General features: G+C 58.0%; 10 protein-coding genes across 10 annotated transcripts; 6 read left to right on the top strand and 4 right to left on the bottom strand.

Moving 5' to 3' along the window:
* The first annotated feature begins 425 nt into the window (after positions 1–425).
* On the top strand, positions 426–4,096 carry M421DRAFT_421479 (uncharacterized protein). The gene has a single exon (XM_033592845.1). It carries the CDS (start codon positions 907–909, stop codon positions 3,682–3,684), a length of 2,778 nt encoding a protein of 925 aa, XP_033447887.1. The 5' UTR covers positions 426–906; the 3' UTR covers positions 3,685–4,096.
* M421DRAFT_171815 (uncharacterized protein) lies at positions 3,843–4,592 on the bottom strand. The gene has a single exon (XM_033587788.1). It carries the CDS (start codon positions 4,412–4,414, stop codon positions 4,001–4,003), a length of 414 nt encoding a protein of 137 aa, XP_033447888.1. The 5' UTR covers positions 4,415–4,592; the 3' UTR covers positions 3,843–4,000.
* M421DRAFT_421482 (uncharacterized protein) lies at positions 4,397–5,112 on the bottom strand. Its single transcript, XM_033592846.1, has 2 exons — positions 4,752–5,112; positions 4,397–4,656 (listed from the first exon to the last, which is right to left on the bottom strand). The coding sequence occupies exons 1-2, from the start codon at positions 4,961–4,963 to the stop codon at positions 4,512–4,514; spliced, it is 357 nt and encodes a 118-aa protein (XP_033447889.1). The 5' UTR covers positions 4,964–5,112; the 3' UTR covers positions 4,397–4,511.
* Positions 5,113–5,264: 152 nt separating this feature from the next.
* Positions 5,265–6,029, top strand: M421DRAFT_421483 (Pcc1-domain-containing protein). The gene is made up of 2 exons (XM_033592847.1): positions 5,265–5,365; positions 5,419–6,029. The coding sequence occupies exons 1-2, from the start codon at positions 5,319–5,321 to the stop codon at positions 5,735–5,737; spliced, it is 366 nt and encodes a 121-aa protein (XP_033447890.1). The 5' UTR covers positions 5,265–5,318; the 3' UTR covers positions 5,738–6,029.
* On the bottom strand, positions 5,885–8,199 carry M421DRAFT_172025 (uncharacterized protein). Its single transcript, XM_033587790.1, has 2 exons — positions 8,114–8,199; positions 5,885–8,054 (listed from the first exon to the last, which is right to left on the bottom strand). Exon 2 carries the CDS (start codon positions 8,036–8,038, stop codon positions 6,032–6,034), a length of 2,007 nt encoding a protein of 668 aa, XP_033447891.1. The 5' UTR covers positions 8,039–8,054; positions 8,114–8,199; the 3' UTR covers positions 5,885–6,031.
* Positions 8,200–8,509: 310 nt separating this feature from the next.
* On the top strand, positions 8,510–10,462 carry M421DRAFT_421485 (DUF676-domain-containing protein). Its single transcript, XM_033592848.1, has 3 exons — positions 8,510–8,847; positions 8,922–9,216; positions 9,269–10,462. The coding sequence occupies exons 1-3, from the start codon at positions 8,777–8,779 to the stop codon at positions 10,256–10,258; spliced, it is 1,356 nt and encodes a 451-aa protein (XP_033447892.1). The 5' UTR covers positions 8,510–8,776; the 3' UTR covers positions 10,259–10,462.
* A 763-nt stretch (positions 10,463–11,225) lies between these two features.
* On the bottom strand, positions 11,226–13,258 carry M421DRAFT_421486 (glycosyltransferase family 25 protein). The gene is made up of 2 exons (XM_033592849.1): positions 12,643–13,258; positions 11,226–12,539 (listed from the first exon to the last, which is right to left on the bottom strand). Exons 1-2 carry the CDS (start codon positions 13,008–13,010, stop codon positions 11,594–11,596), a joined length of 1,314 nt encoding a protein of 437 aa, XP_033447893.1. The 5' UTR covers positions 13,011–13,258; the 3' UTR covers positions 11,226–11,593.
* Positions 13,259–14,118: 860 nt separating this feature from the next.
* M421DRAFT_18987 (zf-DHHC-domain-containing protein) lies at positions 14,119–16,004 on the top strand (the record flags this gene model as incomplete). Its single annotated transcript, XM_033587977.1, has 2 exons — positions 14,119–14,314; positions 14,377–16,004. Coding segments are annotated over 2 exons (1,824 nt in total), but the record flags the coding sequence as incomplete, so codon positions are not given.
* A 954-nt stretch (positions 16,005–16,958) lies between these two features.
* On the top strand, positions 16,959–17,939 carry M421DRAFT_26079 (uncharacterized protein; the record flags this gene model as incomplete). The annotated part of the gene is made up of 1 exon (XM_033588690.1): positions 16,959–17,939. A coding segment is annotated over one exon (981 nt), but the record flags the coding sequence as incomplete, so codon positions are not given.
* Positions 17,940–18,036: 97 nt separating this feature from the next.
* M421DRAFT_172112 (uncharacterized protein) lies at positions 18,037–19,112 on the top strand. The gene has a single exon (XM_033587791.1). The coding sequence runs from the start codon at positions 18,129–18,131 to the stop codon at positions 19,041–19,043; it is 915 nt and encodes a 304-aa protein (XP_033447896.1). The 5' UTR covers positions 18,037–18,128; the 3' UTR covers positions 19,044–19,112.
* Positions 19,113–19,133: the final 21 nt, after the last annotated feature.

Consider the following 19,133-nt stretch of genomic DNA (forward strand, 5'->3'; position numbering starts at 1 on the left):
AGCGCGGCTAACAGGGATTGGCCGCTGTGCAGGCCATGGCACCTGCGGCTCCCCATCTCTTCCTCCTTTGTCGACATTATTGAACTTGCTTCTCCACGACCGCAGGCCAGAAAGCGGCGTGTCTCAGGCGCGTCGGTGCAGCATCTCCAGCAGTTCCTCAAATAAGCGGCGTCTTCCTCTTCTGCACCATTCAAGTCCAGGCCAGCCCCTGCCTCCCTGCCCCATTAGGCGCACTGCCTCAAGTCGTACGAAAGATCAGGCCATTTACCCACCGCGGACTGCAGCTCTTTCACAGATTCGCTCGGTTTCAACAGTTGAAGCAGCCACAGCACCCTTGTGGCCCCTGCAAACATTCGACTCTTGCATAGCCGTCACTGCACGCTGGTCCGTTCGTGCCCGTTCGTGCACTGCAGCGATCCTGGAGCGCTGTCGCTGCCCGCTCACTCAAGGGCCTTGGATACATGGTGACCTGATCTGTGGCTCAATTGCTGGTAAGACGGCGCCTTTCTCCTTCTATGCACTCCCAGACAGTCTAGCAGTCATTGTTGTGCACACGCGCAGCGCTGGCAGCTGTGTTCCTTCTGTTGTCGTTCCCTCCCATGTCCCTGTCGCAGTAGAGAGTCTGCTCGCTGCCCACCAGAGTACCACTTTCGCTCAACCTCATGGCTACTGACGTTATCACTGACGATGGACTGGAGCTGGAGAGAATTGCCGTGCGTGCTGCTGCCACCGCCCGCGCTCCGTCCCAATAGATCGCTGTACTAACGTGGCGCAACACAGGTTGGCCCGTATTGCGTCGCGGACTTTGGCTCCAACACAAGCCCCCAGCAGCAGACGACGACCAATCGCCCACAGCCCACGCCGTCGCCGGCGAGGACTGGTACCGACAGCAGCGACAGCAGCAGCATGGAGGATCCCATGATGTCGAGCAACTTCCCCTTCGGCGGCATGCGCGGCCCTTGGCTCGCCACTGCGGGCGACGACATTACGCTCGCCGCGCCTGCCGACGACCTCACTAGCTGGAATGAGTGGATGCAGTTCAATCCCGCTGCTGCTCAGAACCCCCAGCAGTCGGAGCCGCCCATGACCTCCGCACAGACGACTGCCGTGCCCACCTCTGCTCCCATGTACTCGCAGGCCGGCGCACCCTTCACCTTTGGTGGGCCCGTCGACATGCCTGCCGCCTTCGACTTCAACGGCCACGCCCTGAGCTCACCCTCAACTGTTGACCCCCAGCAGCAGCAGAGCTTTTACTCACCGCCCGCGTGGACGCAGCAGCCCCAGCCGCAGCCCCAACTTTACATGCCCACTGCATTCGCGCAGCCCGGCCCACCTGCCTCGACGCCGAGCCTTCACCACAGCCCTGGCTCCCTTAACAACGGCACATCATCATCGCACTCGTCGCCCGAGCCTGCAACAAACTCGAAGAAGAGGAAGTCGACTGAGGACACCGAGGACTCTGACGATGTACCATCAAGCAAGAAGGGCGGGTCGCAGCCGCCGAAGAAGACAGCGCACAACATGATCGAGAAGCGGTACCGAACCAACCTTAACGACAAGATTGCCGCGCTGCGCGACAGCGTCCCCAGCCTGCGTGTCATGTCGCGCCCCAACGGGACCGAAGAGGACGACGACCCGGAGGACCTCGAAGGTCTCACGCCTGCACACAAACTAAACAAGGCTACAGTACTCTCCAAGGCCACCGAGTACATTCGCCATCTGGAGAAGCGCAACAAGCGTCTCACGGACGAGATTGCGACTTTGAAGGGCCGCATCGAGAGCTACGAGAAGATGGCCATTTCAGGGCCCATGACCCTGCATGGGACTGTCAGCACGCCCGATGGCAGCAGGTTCCAGGAAGACCCATTTGTACATCCCATGGCGAATCTTGGACCTCCGCAGGGCATGATACCTGTACCAGACAATATCCGCGCTCTGCAGCAAGGGCTGCCGCCACAACAACACTACGCCCACGCATACCCACAGTACCCCGGACATGGTCGTCCGGTGTCAGGACCGCCAATGGTCAACGGACGCCGAAGCAGCGCAATGATAGGCAAGCTTATGGTCGGGTCTCTCGCTGGTCTGATGATCCTCGAAGGATTCTCGTCGCGCGAACAGTCGCAAGAGGAGCCATCCGTCCACGGTCTTTTCGCTCTTCCTATCAATATCTTTTCGATCTTGTCTCCCACTACATCTTTCGGCAGCACGACTGCGCAGATACCCGTTGCGAAGTTGTTGCTCATTTTCGGCGCTTTCTTTTACATCGTTGCTCCATTTTTCGAACACAAGCCGAAGCAGAAGAAGAAGACAGTCCCAGCCTTTGTGTTGACATCCGCGCCATCACTCGCGTCTCCGGTCGAGGTCCGTCGCTCGGCATGGCTCACTGCCATTCAGACCGTTTGGGTGCCGCAGCACAACTTTGTCCTCGAGCTCGCAGCACTCGCTCTCAAGATGTTGAAGCTCAGCACACGCAGGATCATCGGCTGGGATGGGTACGCGTACCTTACAGGCACAACGAAGGACCAGGAGATTGCACGAGTCAAGGCATGGAACATTGCGCTGGACGCTCAGCTTACGGGTGGCGATGCGGAGATCAGCAAGAGCCGACTTGTGCTGAGCCTTATGGCCTCCGGTACTTTACCAGACACACCTGCGCGTCTCATGCTCAAGGCTCTACACATTCGTGTATTGCTTTGGGAGGTCTCTTGCGCTACCTATGGAGGATGGAAAGTGGTGGATGAGCTGAGTGCAAAGATGGCTCGCAGCTGCTGGAATGCTGCCCGCAGCGAGCACCGTATTGCCAGCAACTCGAAGGACAAGGAAGCTGAACCACTACCGGACCACCTGGCTGCTCTCATCGAGAGGGAGTGCGATGACGTACTGGTTGCATCGATCATCCAGCGAGCTTACAACCTGGCCTGGAATCGACCCAACGCTGAGAATACTACCCTCGATGCTTCTATGGACGGTGTCGTCGAGGATTTCGCCATCAGCTCGCCCCTTGACGCACTCGCAGCATGGTACTCTAGTCTCGTTTTGAACAGGGGCCTTGCTTCCCATCTTGCCGCGAAGAAGGCAGACTCCATTGCCGACCTCGACTTCGCTCTGCAGACTGCACCTGCCAATTCGCAAGCTCAGATGCGAGCCCTCGTTGCAGACGCTGTCGTATTTGATGAGGATCGCGATGCTCGTATCGCCAAAGCGCTGGAAGCCTTACCTGCACCGCCATCTTCAAAGGCCAGCGAGACCGGCCTCAATCTCGTCGGCGACAGTACGGTCGCAGTCGACGTTCGCAAAGCACTCACACTGGCGAAATGTCTCTCTCTAATTGAATCTCATCACTACAGCGCACACAAGCGGGCCATCTTCGTCGTCAACAACACTTTCCTCCCTCAATGTACCACAACACTACTTAGCTTCGTCGCCGGCCATAAGATCCTCACGCGCTTCATGGAAGACGCTTCGCTGCAGGCACAGACCAGCTCTGGCCTTGAGCGCATCGCTTCTGCATTGCGCATGTGGATCGGTCGCAAGACGAGTCCACGTGGCAACTTGTCGAACAAGGCACGAACCAGGATCATCGAGTACTGCCTCAAGACTAGCAAAACACTGGTCGGGCTTGCTGAGGTCGATGACGGATACGTCAGTGCGAGCGCGAAGGATGATGAGGCGTCATTGTAACCTTTTACCTTTTCTTGGACTTTTGTATGGGAATATGCGGCCTCAATGGATCGCTGGCGTTGCACACGAAGAACACAGCTGTCATGGCTTTTGATTACGGCGCTCGGGCAGCTCGCTGAGGCGAGGCTTTGGCCACTCACTTTTCGTTTTTTGATGTTTGCTTCAGAGCTACTACATAGATACCACTCAATGTCACTGCACCATCATCGAGGTGACGATTTTACCTCAAGTTCTACTACCTTTCTGTCGACCTACATGGATAAGTGGTACTCGGATCAGCTGAGCTGCAGCTTCCCGTCGATCTGCAAGGTGTGTGTTACACTAGGTGTAGCAATGAGAACACTGCCTGCCTGGCCTTTGTCGCGAGCGACCACAGCTTCCCCGCATCAAATTGGTCGAACATGCTTGCAATATACCGTCGGGTCAGACTCAAAGAAGACGCGCCTGAAGTCGGCAGCTCGCGCGTCGAGGCGCTCAAGGACTTGCTCGATGTCGTGGAGATGCAGATCGGCCGGATGATGGTCAGGGAGGCAAGAGGTCGGCGAGGGAGGCAGCAGAGACTAGTGGTGATACAGCCGGTGCTGCAGAGAGGCGGGATGCTAGGAGTGGGAGGGAGGTCGCGCTTGTCAGGCGGGGGAGGGAGATGGATGTATGAGGGCGAGGATGGGCGGGAGTGAGCTGGTGGGCAGGGATATGTCAGACTCCTCTGATAGCCGTGGCAACAGCGCATGCGTTGAGCCTAGTTGTTTTACAAAGTACTCCAAGGATCGACGAGCGGGAGAAGACATGGCGAAAATTCCATCTCTGTCCCCTAACGTCATGCTCCTCTACCGTCCACCACGGCCACCCCTCTCGTCCTGCATGCCAATTGCCGGATCCGGCGACTCGGGGAACTCCTCCTTGGCCTTCTGCATCCCGCCCGCCGAGTCGCGTTCCTCGGTCGCGGTTCCACCGGTGCCTTGCTTCGCGTTGCTGGAGGATGTCAGCTCTCGCCATAACCCGTCTCTGCGTCTGCAACCAGAACCCGTGTAGATGTTGATTGAGTACGGAGGGGGGAGGGTACGTGCCCTAGCCCATCGCTCAGCATGCTCGCCCGCACATCGTGCGTGTCGCCGCGCTTCGCCTTGTTCACGCTGTGCTCGCCGTCGGGCGGCATGCTGGTGTCAGTCTTGGCGTTTGTGGATGCGTTGCCCTCGGCGCGGTGGGTAGCCGACTGGGAGAACGGGCGGACGCTGGCGACGCGGAAGGTGCGCGAGGCGCGGGTGAAGGTGCGGAGCATCGTGACTGTGTCAGTTGGTGTGGAGGTGCTGGTGGCAGGCGCGGGATGGTGTCACGGGGGATGTGTGGTGGTGGTGGTGGTGGTGGTGGTGCAGAGGCAATTGCAGTGCAGTGGTCTCCGGGCGGGCAGCGCTGGACCGGCCATGATGCGTTTGCACGTCGCAGCAGCCATGAGCGATCGATGACGATGTGAACGCATCGCGCTTTGGTCTGGTGGCCATAGCTTCCTGCAAGGGTCTCGACGCAGTTGGTTGTGCAGTGTGGGGCGCGGGGCAGCAGTTAGCCGCAACACAATCGATAACCTTTTCATCGCCGTCAAACGGTGCAGCAGTCCCATGAAGCGCTCCCATTCGACCATGGCGGACACACAGACGTGGACGGCGTCGGACTTCCCCTGCACTCTGTACTCCTTGCGTTCCATGCCCGCGCTCGCGAATTGATGACTAACTGCCGCAGACAACTCCACATCCCCTTCCCGTCCGCGCACTACGCCGCAACCGCCTCGCGCGCGCTGTCCGTCGACGCCGAGCTCTCGCCTCTCGTGCGCCGCGCTTTCAGCCTCGCTGGCGACAGGGAGAAGAACACGCTCGTCGTGAATTACGCGGCGACCACGAACCGCATGCTGCGCGTGGCTGTGAACGGCTTCTTCGAGAGCGTGGGCGTTGTGATTGGCGTCATGAAGGATCTGGACGTCGATGTGGTGTATGAGCCGGTCAAGGAGAGCTTGGAAGGGGTGCAGGGGCTGGTTGTTCATGGGCAGGAGGGGAGGGGGTGAACAGGCATAGGGAAGATACGAGCGGATATCCAGACACGGAAGCGCGCCAGAGGGACGTGGAGCTCGGCGAAGGTTCTCGAGCCAGTTCACTGTACACATATACATGGATGATTTGAGGATACGAGAGGGACAAGACACGCACATCCGTGTCGAGGCTGTCTAGAGGAGCATGTAGAGCCCTTGGAGGCCGGAGATACCCGCAGCTACGCATGCTATGCTGCACGTCCATATACCGATCATGCTGTGAGTGGTTTCAAGCCTCTGAACAAGCAAGATGTCTCTGTCTCAATCTCTTCACTGGTCTTCCAAGATCAAGTCATGCTTCTTTGCAGGCGGCTCTTCGCCTGTAGCTGCCGCCGCATCCTCCTCGTCGAGTTTCCGCTTCCCGGCTGACTTTGCTCCCAAGATAGCCATCGGAGCCGGCGGCATCATCGGCAGCGCAGCAGGGGCCTGTGAAGGCGGTGCACCAGGCGGCATCGGTGGAAAGACGCCACCATCACGCAACTCCCAGCCGTCATGCTTGAGCTGCTTCCACTTTTCTGCTACCTTGAAGCGGATCAACTCGCCAGTCGTCCTCGCGTCCTCGTAGCTGTCGTGTCCGGCAGCGCCAGCTTGTTGAATGTCAATGTCGAGCTTCTCCTTGGCCAGAGCGCGCAGGCCGTGGCGAAGTGGTAACCCTCGTCTGTGCGGGAAAAGTAGGACGGTGTCGATGATGTTCGGGTGGATGATCCTGAGAGTGTTGAGATCATTCTCGAGGGCGTGACCGAGCACGGGCGTTGTCGTCGTGACGTGGGCCAGGAAGAGATCTCGCGCCACATAAGGAGACTCGACGATGCGGATATCGTTTCGTCTAGGCTTCGGATCCGCTGGGTCATATGGCTTTGCGCTGAGGAACTGTTCTACCGTGATACCGGAGAATCGCGTGTTCACATCCAAGAGATGGCCAATGGGGCGAACGAGTACGTCGACAAGTGGCTTGTGGGTCGGCCATGCAATGGCTGTGAGACGCATGAGTTCGAGGCCGTGCGTGGTGTATCCCATCTCGCAATCAAAGCAGATTGCCGTGTCTGCTGGTGCCTCGTCGTTTTCCAGCGTCTCGATGAAGGGCATGACCAAAGAAAGTCGCTTTGGGTCCGAGATTTTATACACGTGAGTGTCGGACGTAGTACACCCGGGAGAGCCAACAGACTCGTGGCAACAGGAGTAGGTAGTCGGTTCCGGTCCGGCGTTCTTCGACCTCTTAGGATACACCTTCCTGCCCCAATGATGTGTGCACTGGCCTCCAGTGGTGAGTGCGCCGTCTTCTTCTCGGCGCTCGGGGAAGACCTGGAATCGCGTGTTGCAACGATCACACACTTCCCAGAAGTCCGCCGATGCCTGTGCTGATCTCGCTTCCTCCAGTTGCTTCGTTGTGGGGAGCGCCGTAACGTATCCGTGCTTGTCCAAGCCATCCTGCGGACAGATGAGCGTCGAAAGAACACTCACTTCTCCCTTTGGTGTAAGGCCGGTATCAACCTTCTTTGGTGGGGTCTTCTTCGGTGGTAGACCTTTTTCTTTTGCCAAAGCGTCAAATCTCTCCTTGACCCATCCCTCCGGCGTCATTTTCTTGACCTTGAGCAGTCGTTGCTTCAGCACGTTCTCATACACGCCCGGATTTGCTATCGCGATACGTTCTTCCTCATCCACCGCCAACTTGTTGAGTTGGTTTGCGTCCATGTGCAAGGCTTTGATTTCGGGCTTGACAGCTTTCGCAATCTTGTCATTCAGTGGCTTCATGAACCCGTGCAGCATCTTTAGGAGGCCCAATCGTCTGGTGAAGAGTGCTGGTTCTTTCACCAGTTTGCGTGGCAACAAAGCTACCGGACCCGTGGGCGTGAGGGTAGCTTTGGCTTCTGATATCTTCGGTGGTGGTGACACTGGCTGTGTCGCGGATCGCGGTAGAGCATCGACGTTCCTCCCATTGTTTGCTGAGTTTGATGATGTTGCGGTGGCGGTATCTGCTCTTTTGTTTGCTACAATGACCTTGTCCTTGCCAGCGGATAAGCCCGTGAATACAGCTCTCGGCGCTGTAGGTACATCTAGCGCGCTGCGTAAGGCAACGCCCTTGGCAGTATCGTCGTTTAGTTTCTGACGCTTCGCAGCTGGCTCGCTGTCTGTCGTGTTGCTCGCTGTTGCTGTGGGAGGCGTGCTACGCGCTTTGACAATGTCATGGCCGAAGATGCAGTAAGGGAGCTCGCACTTAGTACCCGCAGGACACGATGTGTTGCTAAAGCTTCTAAAAGCGGGTATTGAGGGCCACATTGTTGATCAACTACTGCTAAACGCCAGACATAGTGAGCAATGAAGACGGTGAACTCTTCCATGGTCAAGACGTACCATGTGAGCAGAATGCGTGAAATATGAAGTGACGTCGTCAACTGATGTGCAGGGAAACTTGTAGACGTTGGCTTCAAAAGGAAAGCGTCTGGCAGCAAAGAATGGCTAGGTTCTGGAGAGGCGAAGGATCACTCTTACATTCCTTCCCCAATAGCTATCTCAAAGACCCACTTTCAGATGCCTCGCTTTCACGGCAGTGATAAACTTCTAGCTTCGGCGGTCAGCGCAGCCACTTCGAGTCCTTGAGATGCGAAGTCAGCTCGGTGAGAGTGAGTTGTGGCGCATGCTGCAAGTCGCAAACGCCAGATCGCCAAGCTGCAGGGAACGCGTCGGCGGGCACGCGCACCAAACACGGCTCGACTCGCCTCGTTCCGAATCATGACGTTATGAGACGTTGGAGAATCCTCCAAACTCGCCGCGCTCGAGGCACCACGAAACGCATGTGAGTAATAATCTCGTGCTGGAGGAACTATATATACCGCATCCACCCCTATCACTCTCATCTGTCATTTTTGCTTAGTGCAAACGCCAAGGTGATAGCGACTGCGTTCCGAGCACAGTCCGATAAGACCGCCTTCCCGGACGAGTGTGAAATATGTCCACTACAATAAACACCACCTCGCCCCTTCCTACCTAAGACAACAATTTTCAAACCTCACACTTATGGCCATGGCTGCGAACACGTCAACTGAGAACTCACACAAAGCCACCCACCTCCTCGTTCTCGTTCATGGGTAAGTCAGTATTCATGAGGCGAGAGTCGCCTCCCGCCTTGTTGAGGAAGGAGCTCACGCTGATAACGTGCCAGTCTTTGGGGCAACCCGGATCACCTCAAGTACCTCACAACCAGCGTCAAGGAGCGATATCCTGACCTTGACGTCCTCGTCCCCAAGAGCAATGCCGGCAGCTTCACATACGATGGTGCCGAGGTTGGCGGCGAGCGAGTCGCAGACGAAGTAGAGAACAGGCTGGACGAACTCAGAAAGGAAGGTCACACTATCACGAAATTCAGCATCACTGGATATTCGTTCGGCGGACTTGTAGCCCGCTATGCTATCGGATTGCTCTACCACAAGGGCATCTTTGAGCAAATCGAGCCGGTGGTATGTGACCTGAAAGAAAGAGGAGATCGGCTAGGACTGACAGAATCCGCAGAACTTCACGACTTTCGCTACACCTCACCTCGGTGTCCGTACTCCTTTGAGAGGCTACACTAGCCATGTCTGGAACGTACTTGGCGCCAGGACCCTTTCCGCCAGTGGCAGACAACTCTTTGGCATCGACAAATTCCGCGACACAGGCCGGCCTATCTTGGCCATTCTTGCAGACCCAGACACTATCTTCATCAAAGCTCTGGCAGAGTTCAAGCACCGAAGCCTGTACGCCAATGTCGTCAACGATCGCACGGTCACCTATTACACCGCCGGGATCTCGCAGACAGACCCATTCATCAGGCCTGACGAGCTCAAGATCAACTACATCCCAGGCTACGAGGACGTGATCATCGATAGCGAGGATCCAGTTTCGCCCAAGGAGCAGGAGCCTACGCCAGCCCTCGTACAGCGCTTGACTGCTTCAACACGAACAGTCTTTACCCGTCTTCCTCTGTTCGCCTTCCTCGTCGTCTTCATTCCGATTGGTACGACGCTCTTTCTCTGCAACTCCGCTGTCCAATCCCTCCGGAGCCAGCAGCGCATTCGTCTCCACGAAGCTGGGAGTGCTGGCATTGAGGCTGGTCGTTACCGCATCCCACTTATGCTCAACGCCGCTCGAAGGGAAGCTGAGGACATTTTCGAGAACGTCAACAATGCACACGAGCAGGAGTATCTCGGCAGTGACAGCGAGGAGATGGTGTCCCCGACACAGCCAACTTCGCCCAGATTCGAGCGTGGACACCTAATTACTGACGTAGAGGCCACCACGGAGAACAAGCGAGCGTCTCCCCTCGAGTTCCCTGCGCTTGCACTGCGACAGGATCAGTTTAAGATGATCGAAGCTCTCGACAACGTTGGGTTCAAAAAGTTTCCGGTTTACATTCACAACCACCGTCACTCCCACGCCGCCATCATCGTCCGCATGGACAAGAAGTCTTTCGATGAGGGTCGAGTTGTCGTCAAGCATTGGCTCAACAACTTCGAGGCTTGAAGCATGAATTTTGAATAATAATGATCACATACCACCAAGATACTGCGTACACATGGATGTACATACTCAGGAGTCTGTCGAGCATCCCCGACTTTCGAAGCATTTCAGCATTGGCGTTTGGAGGTCTAATCATCACAGCGCATACCCGTATACATCTACATTCATAGTTTTTAGTTGAACCAAAATTAGTCCACCTGGTCTCACTCTATACATGTCCATTATCGTGTCTTCGTACATTCTCTGAGGCTTAAACTCCTGCCTTGAACGCGCAGCACACTGCGCATTCCACCTTCACGTTTCGCAGGCGGCTCTCCACCCTCCATTCCGTGGCTCCACGACCACAGGGATGTCCCCGCATGCACGCACGATCGTCCCATTGACAGGCCCGCAAAGCTTAGCCCACGTTTCAAAAGCTTAGCACGGCCCACACCGTTGATCCGACCTTTCACATTCCACCATACCCATACGCGCGCATGGTGCCCTTGCCAGCCCCGTCACTTTCAGCAGGGCTTTCAGCAGGGCTTCAGGCCCTCGGCGAGCGGTGTGCCGGGCGCTTGCACAGGAAGCACTTGCACAGGAAGCACTTGCACAGGAAGCACTTGCACAGAACCAAGACGTGCATAGAACCAACACATGCATAGAAGGAGAACAGGGCCCGGTCACCGTGCCTGTGTCCCAGGGGCTTGCGGCAGGAAACGCGTGACAGGCCATGATCGGGCTGATTTTGATTTTGATTTCGATCTAAACGTCGAGCCTCAGAGCGGGTCGCACGCTGAGAGCCGGTCGTGGGCCAGTGCGAAGTAGGAGCGGCATTGGCGAGTCGAGGGCGAGCAGAGCAGCGTCGGGGCGTGCATGCTTGGTACCTGCTTTCTCAAGAGTGTACGAATTGCACCAAAGAATGGAATGTCAAACGGGGCTGTGCACAACGGGAAATTCGACATGCGTCCGCACCACGTATGTAGCCGAGGCACTCTCCGTGTGACCCACAACCACAAAGGCGGCGGTGTGATACTGGCAGGTGTACGTAGGACCGTGGGTATTGATTCTAGATCTGCATCTACTGTGGTATCACTGTTTCTCGTGCTGCGCTGCGCTGCTCCAATCCAAAAGCCAGCTTAATCCAAAAAGCCTACATGCGCCATATGTGCAAGCCTTGCTGCATGGTATCAGAAATTCGTATGAGCATGCCATGCTCGAAATACGCCTGAAACTCCCGTCGCCATAGCCAATCGCTAATAGATGCTGCTGATATGTTAAATGTACAATAGTGCGTACTCAGTCGATGAGCGCGCGCGTAGGGTCGTAGGACCGCGACCACTGCGAAGCGCCGGGCTCCTAGTTCCTGAGCTTCTGCAGTGCTCCGTCCACCTCTCGCCGGCCTTCTTTCAGGCACCTGCCTTCTCTGCCGACCTTTTCTTGCAGTGTGCGGAGCCGATCGGCATCGTTCTCGTCGAATGCGAATGCACCGCTCCAGAAACCGCAGTCGATGTTCGTCGTCTCGTTCCGGTAGATGACTTGCGCTTGGCCGGCCAGATCAACGGGTGGTAGGCCGGCCTGTTCTTCTCCAGCTCTTGCGCCAATCTCTGCGATCTCGCTCTGCCCTGGCATGTGGTGAAAAAGCTCGGAGTTGAGTGTCCAGCAGCGGAGGCCTTGACTTGCGTACTTGTATCGTAGTTTGGGGTCTGGGTGAGGTTTCGGGTTGTTCCAATTGGCTGTAGGCGAGGGCGTCTTAGACCCTTTGTTGCAAGCGTGCAGGAGCGAAACGTCAAATGCGCGAGGCCCCTTCTTACGAAGCTTCGGTGGTGCGAGGTCGTTGAGCAGTCGTTCGGCGGCCGGACGGGTCACTGCGTATCCAAAAGAGCAGAGGGGAAATTTGGAGCGGTGAAAAACTCGCGAGTGCGCAGGCATTTGCAGGCCGCCGAACAAGGCCTGTGTAAAAGGGTGCAGGTCAGATCGCGTGGGCAGGGTGTAGTCCTTGTATAGGACGTGCGGTGTGCCGGTCAAGTTGTAACGCTTGCTGGCGGTCTTCGGTCCCTCTCCAGTGATCTCGTCAAAGTAGTCGCCGCAGTGGCCAAGATAGAGCAGATCCCAGTCATCGTGGTTGCCCCAATAGTGGACGTGCTTGCTGCCAAAGTTGGCAAAAGGGTGGTAGGATCGCAGTGGTGGAAGAACCTGGCGTGCAGCGCTTGCTGCCAGTGGGATCTGGATGCTGCGAAGACGGATGTCCCAGTCGACGTCGTCTTCCAGAATGAGTGCAGTCTCGTGGCCGGAGTCCAGGAACCTGCAAGAGCGAATCAGCTGCGGGTTCTGCGATGGAGTATAAGGCTGCAGCCAAGAGAAGCGCTGCAGCCAAGAGAAGCGCTGCAGGTGCGGGCGCTGCTTACCAGCGAAGAGCATTGTGGTGGCCCAACCACGCTAGTATCGAGCCTCGCTGAACATTGTCTTGGCCGTTGATGAAGCGCTGGACGTCGCCTTCGGTCCACTGCGGCTGCTCTGGGATGGTGAGGTCAATGTCGGTCACGTTGGCAGCCTGGAGGAGGGCGCGGCGGCGATCAGAGCCTTGTTTCGAGACGACGACGACAGCGCCAAAACCAAGCGTGCTGTTCGAGGGAAGCTTCACGGGATGCGACTCGATGGAGGCCGACCACTGCTGGTACAGGCGGTCGGCATGGCCTCTGTGGTAAAAGACGACGACGAGAATGAGGACGAGGGCAGCCAGCAGGGGCAGCGGGCGCTTCCTGGTCGCAAGCATGGCGAGGTGCGCGGTGGAAAAGACAAATGGCAAAGGAGTAGATCAGCGCATGCTCGCAGAGTGCGGAGACAGAAGCACCAGACGTCAGCAGCAGAGAACAAGACGCAGGCGCGGGCAGTTGAACCGATGCAATCAGTGCAGGCAGCAAGTGCAGGCAGCGACAGCTGTGCGATGCAGCTGAGCAAGGACCGTGTGGCAGGCCCCGGAAGGGCAGGTCATGGATTATCACGGGTGGCCGCAGGCGCACCGGGGAGCGTCTGTGACAGGCATGGGCAGTGTCGATTGGCGTATCTGTATCAGTTGTGGCGAGCTACGTTTAATTGAACCGCATTGGTCACCAGGGATGGCGATGGCAGCGGTGGAGACACTGGATACGGGACGCATGTGTGCGACTGCCCGTGTAGCCAGGTGGACGAACGTCTCACTGAATGCATTGAAGCATCGAGGGAGAAGTGCAACAGGCGCAGCGCAAGGGCGGCAGCCATTGGCAAGAGTCGATGCATAAAGACATGATAACGCAGCGCCGCAGCGCCGCAGCGCCGCAACGCACCCATCGCGGTGATGTCTTGTGTGTAATTGCAGGGCGACGGCGCCTGGTTAGTCATCCGTCGAGACGGTCGCTGGTCGGCAAGGCTGATGAGGAGGCGGCCATGGATGACACGAGCGGGCGCCCTTGGAGCGCCAACACTGGTCCGGGGCACGGCAGCAGTGCAGTGCCTCGTCTGGACTCTGTTCCGTCTGCCTCATCAGCCACCTCTAGTGCCTCAGCTACCTCAAGTGCCTAGGCTACCTCAAGTGCCTGGGCTACCTCAAGTGCCTAGACTACGTCAAGTGCCTAAGCTACCTCAACTGCCTCAGCTACCTACCTCAACTGCCTCAGCTACCTCGACTGCCTCGTGCTGTCACGTCCCTTTCGGCGCTGCTACATGTGACCTGGCCCTGAAACCCACTGCGCAGCAGCCTTGCACCCGTCTGTCCCCTCGAACCGATCGCCTGCGCTAGCCTGCGCGTCCGAACGTCTGCCCCCGTAATTAATCGTGCACTCTGCTCGCTCTGTGACGCCGCTGCACCGCCCTATGCTCGGTCTCGCGCGATAACGAGGACCCCAATGGCCACGCTGGGCTCGCCCTCACGTCCGCCGTCGCCGCCCAAGATGCGCCCTCGCGCATGGGCGCGCCGGGTGGAGCGCTACTGCTGCAACACCATGACCTACTTCCCGCTGCTCTTCGTCTACGGCCTGACCTCGTGGGCCGTCTGGGTGCAGGTCGGCATCGGCCTGGTGCCCGCGAAGAACGCCTGGACTGGTGCGCCTACCCGCTCGGCCGCAACCGTCGAGACACGCGTGCAACGCTGACACGGGCGACAGGACACTTCACCTCGGCGCTCGGCCTCGTCCTCTACGGCCTGCTCAACTGGAGCTACACGGCCGCCGTCTTCACCGACCCCGGGTCGCCGCGCGCCGCCCGCGACGGCTACAGCAACCTGCCGCAGCAAGAGGGCGGCGGCGCGCAGTACACGTCGCTGACCGTCAAGGCCTCGGACGGCGGCGCGCGCTTCTGCAACAAGTGCCAGGCGAACAAGCCAGACCGCGCCCACCACTGCTCGACCTGCAAGCGCTGCGTGCTGAAGATGGACCACCACTGCCCCTGGCTCGCCACGTGCGTCGGCCTGCGCAACTACAAGCCGTTCCTGCTGTTCCTGCTGTATCTGACGCTGTTCTGCTGGCTGTGCTTCGCCACCGCCGCCACCTGGGTGTGGCGCGAGATCCTGAGCGACAACCAGTACACCGAGTCGTTTATGCCCATCAACGACGTCCTGCTCGCCGTGCTGGCCGGCATCATCGGCATCGTCATCACCGGCTTCACCGCCTGGCACCTGTGGCTCACCGTCCGCGGCCAGACCACCATTGAGAGCCTGGAGAAGACGCGCTACCTGTCGCCGCTGCGCCACGCCATGAAGCAGAGCCTCAGCGACCGCAGCTACCAGGACGCCCAGGCCAACGGCCGCCTCAGCATCGGCGACCAGCTGCGCGAGATACACGCAAACGCGCTCCCCGGCGTCACCCGCCCCGAGGAAGGCGAGACGCCCGCGCGCTCCCCGCCGCCCGCGAGCGCCCAGAGCAACGGCTACGCGCACCCCGCAAGCAACTCCTACGCGCACCCCGCAAGCAGCTCCTACGCGCACCACGCAAGCAACTCCTACGCGCACCACGCAAGCAACTCCTACGAGCACCGAGAACGCCAGCAGTACCAGGATCGCTACGACAACTACCTCGACGAGCGCGACAACGAGCAGCTGCCCAACGCCTTCGATCTGGGCTGGAGGCGCAACATGGCACACGTCTTTGGCCCCTCGCCCTGGAAGTGGTTCGTCCCAATCACGAACACGACAGGCGACGGGTGGTCGTGGGAACCCAGCCCGAAGTGGCTCGCCGCGCGCGACCGCATTCGCCAGGACCGCGAGCGAGAGGAGCAGCAGCAGAAGCAGCGCGAGCGCGCCGCCGGCTGGGGCGTCGACACGCCCACCGAGGCAGAGTTCCGCCGCGTCGGTCGCGTGACCCAAGGCTGGCAACCGGGCGGCTACAACCCTCCCTCCCCGCGAGTCTCCTACCAGCACGCCGACCAGACCCAGTACCTCTCCGCCACGACCCACGGCCCCGTGACCGCCCACGGCGACGGCCGCCGCAGCCCCAGCAAAGCCGACCAGATTCTGGGCCGCGAGCAGGGCATGTACGCGGACGGCGACGTCCCGCTCCAAACCATCGAGGCGCGGCGGAAGTTCGACCAGTACAGCTACATCTCCGAAGACGACGAGGACGACGAGTACGACGTCTCCAGCGACGAGCAGGCCGCGGACCGCAGAATCAAAACACACACCACGATCGTGCCCGCGACGAAGAACTGGAACGACCTCCCCGACGGCTTTCTGGACGCGCCGCGCAAGGGCCAGAAGAGCTCGAGTCGCGAGCGCAAGCCGAGGGAATGGGACGAGTGGAAGGACAACGAGCGCAAAGACGACTGAATACAATACGAGCCATCTACGACGACATGGTGATATGGGCACCATGTGACTGCATCTACGGCGTACGCGCAGGTCTTGCATAGCGGGCGTTTGGGTATCCTGCAACCTTGCTGCAACCGGAGCATTGGATTCGACTTATAGAACTGGTAATCTCACATCATTACATGGATTCGCGTGTTCACTCTCCGTCCCTTGCTTGGGCCAAATGGCTAATTGCTCAACGCTGATGATTCAAGCCCCTCTGAGAAAGTCGACATGAAGCGTCAGAGAAGCGTCAGAAGCTCTCCATCGGCTTTGTAAATGTTTCGGCAAGCATTGCTTATGGGACAGACGTGAATACGAAGAAGCTTGTTTCGTTTGGCCGATCAAGCGAGGCAAACATGATTCCTGTTTGTTGATAATTGTTAGTGGAACAAACAAGTTCATCATATTTAAAGGAACTATAACGTCGTAAGGCTCTTAGTTCATTTATATAATTCAACTATGGTAAGTTTCTTATAGAGTCTCAACGTTGCTAAGTTATCACTGTTATGTGCAGGAGCAAGGCGCGTTCAGGGCATCGACTTCTTCATTGGCCAAAAAACGAGCCTCTTCGTATATGAGCTCGCCGTCAAGTGGTTGCGTTGACCTCCAAACCTCAGCATTACCTCTACTCATCCGTCAGATCAAGTCTTTGACACGAATTGACTTGCAAAGTCCGCTCCCTGGATACCCACATCGCAGTCGTCAAAGCGATCCTGCTCCCCGCTGGTGGACACCAATAAACAGGCATTCAGAACCCGGTGCAGATCTGGCGCCGATGACGTAGGTCTCGAACCATCTCATCTTTAACAGGACGCAAAACACCAACACAACAAAAGACCTCACACATACATCAACATCATGGGAAACGAGAAGGGAGACAAGAACCCCGAGGCCTCCTCGCACAATGGCTACTCCGAGGACGAAGTCCGCAAGGAATCCTCCAAAGCCGCCGCCCAAGCGAAACAAGCCCACGACAAGGCCACGGAACTCATGCAAGCCGCCGCAGCAGCAGGCGACCCCGAAGAACGCCAGAAGCTCATGGAACAAGCCCTCGAGCAGCAAATTCAATCCAAATCCCTCGGCAAGACTGCAAAGTACCTGCGCTCGGGCACCTTCCAGGGCATGGCCGTGGGCGCGGGTCTCGGCATCGCCCCAGGCGCCTCACTGGGTGCAATCACAGGGACGTTGGTCGGCGGCGTATCATCGACGGCGTTGGGAGGGTTGGGTGCAGGACTTGGTGCGGCGACGGGGTGGATGCACGGCCCGTTTTGGGACGTGGGGAAGGGAGGGAGTAAGATGATTGAGAAGATTGCGGGGAGTTTGCCGGGCTGGAAAGCTACTGAGACTCAGAAGAAGCAGCTTGAGAAGATGATTGGGCATATCAATGAGCAGGATGCGCCGAGTCAGGAGGAGTTGGAGAGCTTGGGGAAGGAGGGGCCGAGTGCGGAGCAGAAGGAGGTTCTGGAGAACGTGAAGGCGAAGATGCCGTCTATGCCTTCTCAGGGCGACTCGAAAGAGTCTGCAAACGATGGGGACTCTAACGAACAGAAGACGCAGGATGATGGGCACCAAAAAGAGCAGTCTAAGACAGAGACCTCTGCGACATCTGAGACAAGAGGATCGCACAGTGAAGAGAAAGAGACACACGGCGACAACGGAGATGCCAACGATACTGTGCAGCCCGATCATACCAGCGAGAAGTCTCGAGATACCAACACTGCACAGGAGAAGCCCCAAGAGGCTCAATCCAACCCTGCAGAGCCGACAGGAGAGAAGGAACGCAAGAAGCCCCGCAAGCTACAGCCCAAGTCAGAGAACGTTGCGGCGCCGTCTGGAGAGCCAGCTGGCGCCAAGAAGAAGCCCCGGAAGCTCGAGAAAAGATCAGAGTGAAAGGCACTCTAGAGGCACGGGTACGTGGGTCTGGGGGTGTGGAGGTGAATGTTCCACATTATCTCAGCAAACGTTCACTTCACCAGCACAGTGCCCTCTGCGCCGGCTCCTATATAATTACTTTCACAATACCTTTCCTTCCACCTCACCCAACTTCCAACCCACCAACTCAACTCAACCACAATGGCGCCCAAGGAGAAAGTTCAGAAGTCAAACATTGACAACGCCGAGCACCGCTCCGCTTACGGAGACATGCAAGCTCACCGCGAAGCCCAGATGATGCAAGAGCACGTTGCGCTCCTGCGAGGCGCTGACAAAATAGACGAGCACATGGCCACCGAGCTGCTGAAGCCGCTCGACAGGAAGCGCGAGTACACAGCGGAGTATCTTTCGAATTTCCTCAACTACACCGGCGTCCAGCCTCCCATGGCTTCCCTCGAGACGGCCGATAAGAACCGCCGCAAGCGCGACAGGGAGATGCTCAAGATCGTCCAAGACTTCGAGGCTGGCCGCATCGACGAGCACGGGAGCCGCATTGTTGAGGAGAGCGACGAAGACGCCTCCGAGGACGACAGTGTCGCCTCGCAGCTAGCCGACGACTCCGAGCCCGAGGAGGAGCGCGTTGATGTGCGTCCAGCCATGAGCGGTAAGACTTTAGCGCTGCGATTTCATACTTTTTCTCTAACGCCAGCACTAGAGTCTTCAGCATCGCCTCCAGCACCGCCATCACCCGAGTCTGCTTCTCCATCTGCGCAACCCGCCGCCGCCCAGCCTCCAAAGCGCAAGCGCAGGCGCCCAGAGAAGGTCGATCCCTTGACGCCTCTCCCCGGCGGCAAGACCTACGAAGGTTACAGCTACAACCAGCTGGCCGCCGCGGGTCGCGAGCGGGGCATTTACACGCCCGGGGGTGCGCAGAGCATCCGCAATGCTCTGATCCAAGACGACATCAATGTCGCGCAGGGCCTGAAGCGCAACATTGCGGGCTGGAAGAAAAAGGCCAACATGAACAAGACGTTCAAGACTTCAGTGCCTGAGGAGCTTAGGACGAAGGTCCCCGAGCCGGAGGGCGACAGAGAGGGAGACGAAGACGAAGACTAGCAGATGTTGGCGGGCTTCTGAGAGTGTTCGGGATGGTCTTGATGTTGCGCAATCCAGCGCCTACGAGTCGCTACCTGACATGGCATCTGT

This window comes from Didymella exigua, assembly GCF_010094145.1.
Source record: "Didymella exigua CBS 183.55 unplaced genomic scaffold M421scaffold_16, whole genome shotgun sequence".
NCBI classification, from domain to species: domain Eukaryota; kingdom Fungi; phylum Ascomycota; class Dothideomycetes; order Pleosporales; family Didymellaceae; genus Didymella; species Didymella exigua.